Source organism: Suncus etruscus, chromosome 18 (assembly GCF_024139225.1).
Source record: "Suncus etruscus isolate mSunEtr1 chromosome 18, mSunEtr1.pri.cur, whole genome shotgun sequence".
NCBI classification, from domain to species: domain Eukaryota; kingdom Metazoa; phylum Chordata; class Mammalia; order Eulipotyphla; family Soricidae; genus Suncus; species Suncus etruscus.
In genome coordinates, this window is record NC_064865.1 from 21,906,105 (window position 1) to 21,919,375 (window position 13,271).

The window sequence follows — 13,271 nt, forward strand, 5'->3', positions numbered from 1 at the left end:
TGCTTTCTGACTTCCCAAAAAAGAAAAAAACCCCAAACCCAAATTTAAAACTGTCTACTTCTGTAGTTTCAAAGAATAAAAATAAATGCACTTTTAAAAATGTTTCTGTAGCTTGACAGAATTGTCTTAACACTGTGGTGTTTTTCTTCTTCTTTTCTTTTCTTTTTTTTTTTTTTTTTAGGTCTTAGCCTAAAATCTACCATTTATGTAGATTTACTCACAGGAAAGATGGTCTTTGGGTCCAAAAGAACTTTTGCTCTAGCAGTCTCCTTTTCATTCAGGAGGAGCATGGGACAGGTTTTGGGGGAAGGAAACAATTGCTTCAACAAATCTGGACATGTTTCATTGGTCATATCTGATCTCTGTCCTAATGGATCCTCAGAATTCTCAGAATTACACAAGTTGTCCAGGTCAGCACTTAGAGCCTGGCAGGTGTCTGTCGGAATTCTATGGCGAATGTTTAACACACTGACGCTGAACTATAATTTCTGTTAATTACCTCACCCCATTCAAGTGTGAGCCATTGTGGTACACACAGACAGAAGTCCAGAAGTCCAGAGACTGGGAGGCCCATTGATGAGTGTAAGGATTTTTTTTTTTTGCTTTGGAGCTACAGTTGGCAACACTCAAGGGTTACTCCTAGCTCTTTGTGCTCAGAAATTGTTCCTGGCAAACTTGAGGGAACTGTATGGGATGGTGGAGATTGAATCCAGGCCTGTCTTGGTTGGCCTTGTATAAGTGGCCTTACCACTTGCTATTCAGCTGAAAGGATTTTTTTTTTTTTTGAGTCAGCTCAGTAGCTGAACTCTCCAAGAACTTCACCTTTACCCCTGTCAGTTTCTTTATCTGTCTGGAGTGTATTAAGAAGCTCTGCCTGATCAGGCTGGGAATGGGCTAGATTAAGTGAAGAACATGGGTCACCAGAAGTGGATTTGGTGGTTGGTGGCCTGCTATGTGTATGTATGTGGGGGGTGGGGTGGTGGGGTGGGGGAAGAAGAGGCAGGTGTATCTGATATGTAAGTAGCTGTAGAAGGGTGTGACCAAGGCCATATCTGCATGCAGGTTGGAAGACAGAAGTTAGCAAAGGTGGGCCAGTCTGCATGCTGCTTTTTAAGTAGTTCTTCAAAGCCAATGACAGATTTCCCTGCAAGCGAGCTTACTCTCCAGACCGGAAAAAAAGAAATCTTCTAGTGGGCAGATATGGAGCTGGCCTTTTCAATGTAGGCCTGGTACTAGCAAAATGCCTGCCAAGAGAAGGGGCAGCAGGAGAATATGAAGGGGCTTTTGGTGAGGATTCTCTCTTAGAGGTCTGTGGCATTGTTGAATTTGTGTTTGAGATCAGCAGTGCAAGAAGTCAGGAGGGTTGTTTGTTGAGAAGGATCTAAGTCAAGTCAGCACCAGATGAGTCCAAAGAAAGCCACTATTTTCTTTGTGGGGAGAGCTGTTTTTTTTTTTTTTTTTGATGCTCTTTGTCTATGAATTACTAAATGCTTTTATTTGTGGTGTATTCAATCACAGAAATGTCTCAGCTGGCCCACCCCTGGAGTCAGCCTAGTGGGTTTTTTGTTTGTTTGTTTTGGGGTCATACCTGGTAATGCTCAAAAGTTTCTCTTGGCTTTGTGCTCAGGAATCATTCCTAGCAGGCTCAAGAGACCATATGGGATACTGAAAAATGAACCCAGGTCACCCATGTGCAAGGCTGTACTATTGCTCTGGTCCTCAGCTGAGTGGTTTTATCTGATGCTTTTTCCCTTCTGGAGAGGGCACTTATGATGCTTTTATTGTTTTATGGTATTTTTCTTTTCTTTTTTTTTTGTTTTTTTTTGCTTTTGGGCCACACCCATTGATGCTCAGGGGTTACTCCTGACTCTGCGCTTAGAAATCACTCCTGGCTCAGGGGACCATATGGGATGCAGGGGATCGAACCAGGTCCATCCAGGATCTACTGCATGCAAGGCAAATGCCCTACCACTGCACTATCGCTCAGGCCCCACTTATAATGTGTTCTTAAATCGCTTGGTCTCCTTAATCCTGGGTGGTTCCAACAAGTCACCTGCCAAGACACTGAGCTCAGATTTACCTGCTGGTGTGACTTGACAGAGTTGGGTAGAAGAATCCAGGACTTGTTGGAAACTCTTCAGACATTTTGTGCACCCCAAAGATTGATTTGGAATTGGTCCTCGATTTAGGACAAACAGTGTGCTCTGGACACCCAGAAGAATATTAAAGAGATCTCATTTCTGAGTTCTTTCTTTTCTATCTGGGTTTGCTTCGTTTCCCTTCGTTGCTTTCTGAATTTGGTCCCATGGAATCTCAGGAGCCTTGAAAAATGAGTATTGCTTTGAAGGACCTGCCTTTAATGATTTATAAATTTGAGTCTTGCTACTTTCCCCCTCATTAAATTGTGGAGTACAGAAATAACATTTTTGTGACTTACTCTAGGGCATGTACATCAAATCCACCTATGATGGGCTGCACGTGATTACTGGAACCACAGAAAATGTAAGTGTTCATGGGAGAAATGTATGGTTTGAAAGCAAGTTGACATGGGCCCCGCCCTAGTTATTTAAAGGCAGGGAGCCGATTTTGTTATCTGTGGGAGTGCTAGGTGCCAATGTTTACTGCTGTTGCTAGCTTACTGCTTATCACCAACCAGCTGCTGTCAATTTATTATTTCAGTTGTCTTTATTGCTCTTGTTCACCGAACCTTGCTCAGTTTTTACCCCCAGCTTGTTCACAGCTTTTGCCCTCACCCTTGTGTTAATTATTCCTTTCTTACCTTCTACATGTTAGTTCATAAATACAAGGATAATTATCTCTTTGTTACTGAGAATCACTGGGTTCCAAATTTTGGAATAGGAGGCCATCTGGATAAAATAAAATGAGAGTTTTGTTTTGGTTGGGATTTTGGACCACACCTGGATTACTCCTGGCAGTACTCAGAGGACCTGTTGTGGTGTTACTGATTGAATCCATTTTGCTTACTTGGAAGGCAAGTGTCTTAACCTCTGTACACAGTCTCTCCAGCTCCAATATATTTCTCTTTGTGTGTGTATGTATGTGTGTAAAGGGAAAGGATGGGATGAGTCAGACATGGTGATGCTCGGATGCTTAGAGGTTACTCTGGCTTTTCTCTCAGGGATCAATCCAGCAAGTGTTCAGGTGATCATATGGGAGCTGGGGAATGAATCTGGGTCTTTTATTGCAAGGCATTGTACTATGTCTTAGCTCCAAGGATTTTTTGGTGGTTGTTTTTTATTCAATGGGATTTATATGTGTCACCAAAGTAACTGTGTGATGGCTTTGTATATGTCAAGGACACACACACACATATAGAGCTATATTTGTCACGATATTGAAACTTAATGCCTTCTCTACTCTTCCCTCTTGTCCCCCCTCCCAACCATCTTTTAAATAGATAAAACAAGACTATTTGTACTGTAAGAGATTGTGTGCATTTTTTTTCTCCTGGAATAAATAAAACATTATTCCTTAGCCCCTTAGAAATTTTAAGTTTGTTAAAAAGTAGAACATTTTGGTTGATTCCTTTCTTCTCGTAACCTACAATATGGCTTGTTCTTAACCAGTATTGATATGAAGCCAAACACATTTAACTAACTTCCTGGGATCTGTATAAAGAAGCAGGCATCTGTGGTATTCTTCTGCTATTTAATCAACCAAGACAGGAAGAACTAATTTCTAAAAATAGAAATTTGCTAACGTTTTTTTTGAAACTGTTGGGTAAAAATGTGTGTTGAATACTGAGTGTCAACTGCTAGGTCTTTTGAATGTCATGATCTTTGATGAGTATTTGTGACACATACTCAATATTGCTTGGGGGGGGTACTCCTGTGTTTGGGGTAGGGGGATTACATAGAACTAGGAGTACTTCTGTTTTGGGGCCACTCTTAGCCATACTCAGGGAATCTTGGGATCAAAGCCAGGACTTGTACATTGCAAAGCATGCACTCAGCTCATTGGACTATCTCTCCATCCCCACACTTGGTTTTTATAGTAAGATAAAAAAAAACATTACATTAATCAGTGACTCAATTGTTAATGTCCTGCAGCTAGATGAATCAAAGATAACAATGTCTTTAAGTGTTCTCTTTTGAGATACAATGAGAACTCACTGTGAACCACTAATAATTTTTATATCATATATCACCTGATAGGTAAGATAGTCCAGGAAGTTCTCTTTTGAGACTGGGGATTATACAAGAGAAAGAACACATGGACTATACAGTTCACCCTTTATCTATGTCAGAAGCATTGCAAATTTTAGGAGGACCAGGCAAAGAACTTGCTCACATTCTATCCAGTGCTTTGTTTGCAGTTGGATAGATTGAGAAGGATGGCTTCAGTTTATAAAAGGTTGAGGTTTGTATCTAGCAGTTTGGAGAGTGCATTGTTTGACACCAGGTCTTTATAGTTCTGGATGGCTATTGTCTTAAAACCATTTCAATTCGTGAGTAAATGGATGGCTCATTATAACATTCCTACCAGAAAGTAGACCAGTTTCTTGCCATCAGTGCCTTCTTTATTTAAAAGGTATGAGTTGAAAGAGAACATAGCACAGCTGTTTTGAGTTCAGTGACACATCAGCTATTGTGGTAGGTTTTGATCACTTTCTATTAGGTTCCTAGATGGGGAGAGAAATTTAGTTGTCTGTGGTTGACCTTTGTACTCCCATCCTGAGCAGGATACATACATACCTCGTCACAGTGAGAGGCTATATCTTGTTTCACATCTGAAAATGTGAAAATGTGAAAATGTCATACCTTCTAATAATGCATTCAAAAATGTCACTAAATTATTTATGTGGAATGTGCCAGTAAGTGCTTGCTAAGTCTTGCGGATAAACTTTGAGAAGTGAAGTTATGAGCCTAAGTCTGTGCAGCTGGATCTGAATCTTTTGTACTTAATGTTTAAAATTAAAGGCTCCAGGAAAAGTTTAAGCCACCGTTTCAAGTCACTTTTGTCTCCAGAGTTCGAATATTAGTGGTAGTGGTGAATTCACCCTGGGCATCCTCATGCAAATCATCCCCATACACCTCCTAGGTAATCATTTTTGTGGGGAGGTAATTTAGGAAGCCTGGATTATTCCAAGGTCAGACTAAGAGTTGCTTGTGTTTCTCTGTTGGATGTTGTTGGAGACCTTGACAAGGCCTCTGGACAGGATCCAATCCTTCTTCTCTTCCCTAGCCCAAGATATAAAGAGGTTAGATTTACCTTTGAAGACTGGATTCATTCTTCCCTAGTCCTCAACCTCCTGCAGATGAGAACAAACATCAGTTTTCAGCCATCCAGGTTAGAGTGAAGATAGGCAAGAGGTTCTGGCCTAGAGGGACTTTTGGTATCAGGCTCTCTCTTTTCTTGTGTTCTGCCAAACTTAACTTTTAATCACTTGTTAGCACATTTGAGAAGCGAATGCATGTGGAGCATTTAAAAGGGAAGTCAGCTCAGGGCATGGGCTTGGGATGAAGATGGCTTGTGCAGGGACTTCTGGACCTGGGGATTCATCATTGATTAGTGGTGTTTATTTTAAATGAAATACTAGGCCAGGATGATTTCCTGATCTGGGCTGGTGACAAGTGTGTGTGTGTGTGTGTGTGTGTGTGTGTGTGTTTGTATGTATTTGTGCTATCAGATACTTACACCATATGCATGTATCTTCATATGCATTTCAAGAATCTCAAGAGAAAAATACTGCAGACAACCATTTCTACTGAGTCTGGTCTATCTGGAGATGGGGTCCTGTGGTTAGGGCAGCTGGTTAAATGTTTTGCAAATGAGTAGTCACAATTGCCTCTCCCTTTTGTTTACTTGCCTGTGTCAGAGAGAAAGTGTCTCCAGCTCTGTATTTGCTCTGCCTTTCTCTTTCCTTTTTAAAACTGTTTTCTCCCTGCTCTTCCCTTTGTGGTTGTTTGCTCTTGCCCCTACTGTACACTTGGCTGTGGTGCTTGCTGGGAATTCATGTCCCTTTCATTGCAGTGTTTGCACATACCTGGTGATCTTGTACCAGAAATCACTCCCTCATGTGGCACCAGGGCTCCTGAGAGTAGAGTGCTGGGATTGTGCTGGGTGGCACTGGGGATTATAACCAAGGTAGTTGCAAGGTAGTTAGGTTCAATATGGGCCCTGCTTTTCCTCGCTCTCTGTTTTATTTTTTACTTCACTCAATCTTAAATTATTCGAGAGGTGGTATTTCCAAATAGTACCACAGTGAGGACATCAGTGTATGAATTTTTGTGGGGACAGAATCAGTGTGTAACCCTAAACCTGTTTGAGAAGCCAAAGACTTGGTCCCAAATCATTCTAAGTCGTAGGATTCCAATTTCTATTTATTTATTTATTTATTTATTTATTTATTTATTTATTTATTTATTTATTGTGGTTTTTGGGTCACACCCAGCAGTGCTCAGGGGTTATTCCTGGCTCCAGGCTCAGAAATTGCTCCTGGCAGGCACGGGGGACCATATGGGACGCCGGGATTTGAACCCATGACCTCCTGCATGAAAGGCAAACACCTTACCTCCATGCTATCTCTCCGGCCCCCCAATTTCTATTTAAAGGCTGGGGATATGACTTGGGTTAATCAGACGCTTGCATGAATGAGATTGGGATTTGATCCCTGGTCCACCAAAAAATAAAATCAATAAGGTTTTATTTACTACCAAGAACACACTTGCTGATGGATGGTACAGGGCTAAGCCATTTGCCTTGTACAGGCCGAAACCAAATATGGTCCCTAGAGAACTTCCAGGGTGACCACTGAGAATAGAGCTGTAAGTAATCCCTGAGCTCGCAGTGCTGTCTTGTTAAGTCTGACACAACTCAAGTGAGAATACCCCGCAGGTGTTTTGAGTTTTGTTGCTGCTCCCTCCTCCCCTCTCCCCTGTTCCTTTACTCCCTCCCCATGTTCGTTCGTGCTATTTTTAAAGGGTAAACAGAATTTTTGAAAAGCAGTTATGTGAGCTACCAACTAAAATACCTTGACCTAGATTATATTTGATTTAAGTTGAAATCAAAGATTTTCGTTTTTATTTCTGCCTCTTTGGGTCATCTGAGAATCTTAAACATCAAGAGTTCTAATTTAATGATCAAGAATTCCATGTGCAGACTTACCTTTTGATATATTTATTTCTTAAACATCAAGAGTTCTAATTTAATGATCAAGAATTCCATGTGCAGACTTACCTTTTGATATATTTATTTTTGGATCACATTGCTCAGGTTACTTTTGGCTCTAGTCAGGGATTCGAGGTGAGTTCGAGGGACCTTATAGGATGCTGGGAATTGAACCTGGGCCAGTTGCATGCAAGTCAAGTATCCTATCCTCTATGCTATCTATCTGGCCCCATGAGCAGACTCTTTGATCAAGAGGTATAGTACTAGTATATAATATTTACAAGTTGTGGCAAAGTAGTATTTGAGGGGTAACAAAAACTCAGGCTTTGTGTTGATTCTGAACAGTTTCTGAATTCAAACTGATATTAGAAAACTTCCACTTTAATTTTTCTAAAAATAACTTATATTTTAATTATTAAAATTATACTTTAATTTAAAATTTATTATAAGGTTTTTTATTCCTACTATATATCATCCTACAGAGGATGATTTCTGAGTAGAGAGCCCCTAGAGTAAGCCCTGAGCACCTTGGGTATGGCCAAAAAAACAATCAAGGAAGCTTTCATGAGAATTGATGTCATAAACAATTAAAACAAGTGTTTTATTCACTAATCCTTGTTTTATATGCTATCACTGAGTGAATGGGCATTTAATTTAATCATTGTAAGGAAGTGGTTGGTGAGGACCTTCCATATTAAAACATTAGCCAATGTTTACAACATTAATTCATGGTGATGCTTCTGTTGTCATTGTTTTGGCCACACCCAGAGGTGCTTAGGGCTAAGACTTGGCTCTTGCTCAGGAATTACCCCTGCTGGTGTTCAGTGGACTACGTGCTGAGACTAACTCAGGTGGGTCACATGCAAGGCAAGGATCCTATTATTGAACTGTTTCTCTGGTGCCAAGTGAAGGTTTTCCTTATGCGAATATCTGATTTTCATCTACTCCTCAGTAAAGGGCTTCATTCTTGGCTCTGTTGGGTTACATGAGTCCAGCTGCCCCGATTCTCTGTGATAACAGACCACTGACAGCTCAGCGTTCTATGTCCCGTTTCTCCATATGCAGCAGGTCTCAGGAAGTCACACATACTGGTGACTATTTCTTGAGAAAATTGCATTTCCTCCGCTCCTGGACAGCAGTAGAAAGGCTTAAGCTATAAAAATCTTTCTCCTTTTCTCAGTCTCCTGCAGATCGATCTCAGAAGATCCATGCAGGGGATGAAGTTATCCAGGTCAATCGACAAACTGTGGTGAGTTTGGTTGCTAATACTTAAGATTGAAATTTCCCTTGAGAACTTGGAAATAAATCCATAGCCCTTTTGCTGGAACTTTTAGGGTTTTAATTTTTGATGAGTGGTGGTGCTGGGGATTCTAGGCTTCATCCCTGTGAGGTGTGTCTTTGGGTCATGTTTGTGATTCCCTTAAAAAGTTTAAAATATGCGATTTGTATCCAGCATCTTAAAGGCCTGCTAAGATCGACATATTTTGTTCCTACCTTTTGGTCACAGTGAATGGGAGATTAATTCACAGATCCTTGGTTGGACCTATGTTTCAGCCTCACTAAGTAAGTCCCCTCTCCTGCCCTACTCTTTTCCCAGGTGGGATGGCAGCTGAAGAACTTGGTAAGGAAACTGAGGGAGAACCCCACTGGAGTTGTGCTACTGCTTAAGAAGCGCCCCACGGGATCCTTTAATTTCACACCTGCTCCCCTGAAAAACCTTCGTTGGAAGCCACCTCTTGTGCAGGTAACATGCCCCCCCTTGTCAATCAGGGACAACCGTCTACTTGGCCTCCTAAAACCCAAAGACTCAGCACTGGCCAGAATGAGAGAAGTGCCTGGGTCTCAGGTCTAGCTTCTACACATGTTGTGATCCTGTTTTCTGACTTGGGTAAAAGCAGGTTTTAGGCTCACTTTGAGCAGGATGGTGGCCTGAACCATGGCCTTAATCTCTCCTGCCCATGTCTTTGGAATGGAGTAGCTGCCAGTGCTGTGGAGCCATCAGCTCCATATAAAGAACCATTTGCTAATTCCCTGCTCATGTCAAGTACATTCTTCCTGCTAAGGGAGGCGAAGGCCTTGGAGCACATAGCATTGAGACCTTAGCTGCAGCTCTGGGAGGTGGCAAGGGCGGGTCTGAGGGAATCTACCCTGCAGAGAGGGCTGCCACTCCATACTGGACCCCTTGTTTTTAGAGGGACCAGGGACATAGGTGCATGGATGATACTGGCAGAACTTCACACTTGCTGTAATTTCTAAATGCTGGTCTTTGGGATTACTGAAAGGACCCTTCTTTTTGAGTTTTATTATTTCAGTTTTCTATAAGTAGTTCATCCCCATCTTGGTTCCTCCTGGGGACATGTGCTCTCTCACCAGTGGCCTTACTATGTATGCTTGTGTCCTATGGGGTCTTTATGTAAATGGTGTAGGAGGAACAGTGAAATTTGAATGCCTTTTGTATGGTTTTGGGGACCACTCCAGGTAGTGCTAGGATGGGGCTTGGAGGACCATATCTGGGGGATCTTTGGGGTTCAACCAGGGTTGGCTGCATGCAAGTCAAATGCCCTTTTTGCTCTATTGTCTCTCCAGTCCTTCAAAATGCCCTTTGTAAAATTGAGCCCATGGTGGCCTGAGGCTGTGTTGGATTCTATTGCTTGTCTCCAGACAAACCCAGTGACCTGAATCTGAATCTGGTAATGCAGATTGGAATCATGTCTTTGCGTGTTCCTTATAGGATGTGATATGAAGGAACCACATGGAGGCTGGAACAAGGAATGAGGAGGGTGATGAGAATTGGGTCTAAATAATAGTAATAACAGTACTGTCACACACCCCCACCCCACCCCTATTGACCCTGTGGGCATCATCTTTGCCCACTTGCGGGGAGTCCCAGACTGTCAATGGGTCCTTCTGACTTGTCGAGCTTTTGGTTGCATGCCAGATTAACCAGAAATGTGAGTATAGGATAAAGATAGAGGTGAGCCCTAAGGTACCTCTTCCCACTGAGGTTGGGGGGTGGGGAGGCTGAGGAATTGTGAAGGCTCAAGAGCAGGGGTGGGACAAGGGGTACTGGCCAGCTGGATGAGCATGTCAGGGTGGAGAAGCATTCTGAGCTCCCACATTCCCTGCACCATCATGTCAGAGAAGCGAGTGTTGGAACTGCCTTTTCCCTATTGTGGCAGAGATGGTGCAGAGTTTCTGCCACAGGTGCTTAAGGGGCCAAAGACCTGCAGTCCAGGTGAATTTGCAGGAAGCATTGAGGGCAAGCCTGGCACAGTAGTGGCTCAGGTGAAGGTGCCTGATCCTGCAGTGCTTTAAGCCCAGGACAACTGAATAGAGCCAGTTGCCCCCTGGGGACAGTTCTCTGGAGGAGGGCACAGGTGTGAGTTCTTTTGGCCACATTCTCAGTCTCTGGGCTGGCACTGGCTTACGAGCCTCAGCTGCCTGCCAGGAATGAGATCTGGCTCTGGAGGTGGAGGACAGGAGGGAAAGCCAGAGTGGTAGGGGCGTCATTCTCCCCTGCCCTGGGCCCAGGCATGCAAGATGCTGGGGCTGGCTGGAACACGCCCCGTGGAGTGAAGTGGCAGTTGGTTCTTCCTTTCCTCCCTGTGCTGGATGCTGTGAGCGGAGATGAAGGCGCTGCCAGGCTTGGTTTCTTCCAGGCTTTGCTCCTCTCTGTGTGTCCTCATAGGACCTTTGCTATGTGATTCTCTGTATTCCACTTTGCTCTTCTGCTCAAGGCCCCTTCGTGTTGGATGTGAAGCCTTCTCTGAGGAGCTCACTTCCCACTTCACCCCCTTTTGAATGATGCTTTTTTTTAGGCTGGGCTGATAGTACAGGGGGGAGGGCACTTGCCTTGTAGATGGCTACCCTGGGTTCGATCACTGGCATCCCAGAGGGTCTCCTGAGCCCTTCCAGCATAATTTCTCAGTGCAGAGCCACCAGTAATGTAATCCCTGAACACTGTGAGGAGTGTCACTCTCTGTCCCATTCTCCTCCAAACCCTCAATAATGCATTTCTTGAGCTTTTGGGTCAGGACTTCAGTTTGGAAGTTTTGGAAGCCTAATGGGGCTTCTGATACCATCCATACACAGGGAAACATCAGGGAAATTCCTGTATTGATCCAGACAAGGTCTGGATCCAGACAGGGCTGGTGAACGGTGATGCTGGACACAAAACATCTGTCAGGCTGTTTGGAAGAAGTGGTGTATGGCAGGACAGTCTAGTGGTTATGAGGGGGTTGCCCCTCAAATTCAAATCCTAATGCTAGCACTTCCCAGCTGTGGGTGCTGCAGACCACCATGTTGGGCATTTTGCCAAGCTTTCTTCTCCTATCAACACTGACAGGGAAATGTCTTGTGGGAAAGGTAAGGAGTGGCTCAGAGTAGCCAGCAGGTGTGACATTTGGCTGTGAACCTGAGTGATGATGACAAGGCAGGAATGAGAGCTCCAACTGAAAGCCATCTGGAAGGCCAAGAGAACAGGGCACATAAGCTTGAAATGACAGGAAAATCCAAGAGGGGGTTTGGCAAGGGTGGTGGTGGTGGTAGTGGTGGTGGTGGTGGTGGTGGTGGTGGTGGTGGTGAGTGAAGATCGTTTTCTGCCTGGAATTCCGTCGTATTGTGAAATCCCAAAAACAATTCCCTTCTGCCACTGAGGGGAAGAGGGGATAGTAGGGGAACCTACTGTGAAGCCCTCTCTGGCTTTGCACTCTGGGAGAGAAGACCCACCTTCATAATTCAGAGTTGGTTTGGGAGCTTCTCTCCTGTGATGTCCCCACGTGTCTAGGCTGTTTCCAGAAGCTCAGGTGACAGTGCTCTGGAGACTTTCAGCCCTGTATTCTAGACTTTGCCCTACGTCCCATACATTGTCCCAGGGTGGCCCTCTCCTGGGAACAAGAGTGGGGAACCCTTATCTTTAACTCATATCAGCATCATCACCAAAAAAGGGGCTCACTCATAATTGTGCTTTGAGAGGCTGTGGTCCCTGTAAGGGTGGGGTGTCTGCCTGGGAGATAGTAGACAGTGTGTGGAGGTGTTTTAGAGGCCTCGGGTGCTGGACACACTCCTGTTTGCTTCTGCATCCCAGCGCCTGGGACTGGGTTGGGGTTGGAAGCTCACGTTGAAACTCCTTCCAAGGGTAGTTAGGCCCAGTGGCTGCACTCCTGGTCAAGAAGAGGAAGTTGGACGTGGCCTCCAAGATCTCAGCATCTCTGGTAGTAGGCAGGAGGCCCAGGAATGAGACAAAGATGAGACTCTGCTAGAGTTTTTTGTTTGTTTGTTTGTTTGCTTGGTTTTTGTTGTGGTTTTCTTTTTTTGTTGGGGGATATGTGTATCACATCCACTGGTGCTCAGGAATTACTCCTGGCTCTGCACCCAGAAATCACTCCTGGCTTGGGGGTGCCTACCCTCTGTACTACTGCTATAGACTGACTTGCTTGATTTGGGGCCACATCCATCAGTGCTCATGCATTTCTCCTTGCTCTGTCCTCATGCGTTTCTCCTTGCTCTGTGCTCAAGGATCATTCCTGGTAGGCTCAGGAGACTACATGGGATGCTGGAGAGTGAACCTGGATGGCTTGAGTGCAAGGCAAGTGCCCTACCTGCTGTCACTCCATCCCTCTGCTGGCATTTTTATCACCTTCACTATAGTTTATTATTAATAAATATACTTTCTTTTCCACACTGAAGAAACCACAAAAAACAATAACTTAATAATCATGGATGATGTGGCCATGTTTATCAGTGATTAGTACCTAATCTGTGTGTTATACATGTTCAGTGCTATTTTGTTCTTGGGGTCATGCCATGTACTCAGCCCTGCACTTGTGCATTCTTGCCAGCTCTTCACATCCATTGCCATCCTCATGCTTCCCTGTTTCTTAGAGGAGGCACAGAGGTACTGAGTTTGCCTGGAGATGCACAGCATATTCATGGGTGTAACCAAGTGACACACAGTTGATGAAAGGTCTTTATGATATGCATGAGCCATCTCTTAACCCTCTGCTCTGTGAGAAGCCCCTGGCAACTGTGTTTTCAAAGAAGGAAGAAGAGGCAGGAAAGCTGAGTGGTTTGCTTGGAGCTACACTCCTACCATATCTCTGCATCTAGTTCTTCCCAGGGTATTCCGAGCATTCCAGGGG

General features: G+C 44.0%; 1 protein-coding gene across 1 annotated transcript in view; it reads left to right on the plus strand.

Annotated features, from left to right (window-relative positions):
• Window positions 1-13,271, plus strand: part of CNKSR3 (CNKSR family member 3) — a 98,852-nt gene that overhangs the window by 76,517 nt on the left and 9,064 nt on the right. Inside the window, exons 7-9 of the mRNA XM_049765357.1 lie at window positions 2,443-2,502; window positions 8,312-8,380; window positions 8,729-8,875. Coding sequence (XP_049621314.1) covers window positions 2,443-2,502; window positions 8,312-8,380; window positions 8,729-8,875 — 276 coding nt within the window. The remainder of the gene's footprint in view (window positions 1-2,442; window positions 2,503-8,311; window positions 8,381-8,728; window positions 8,876-13,271) is intronic.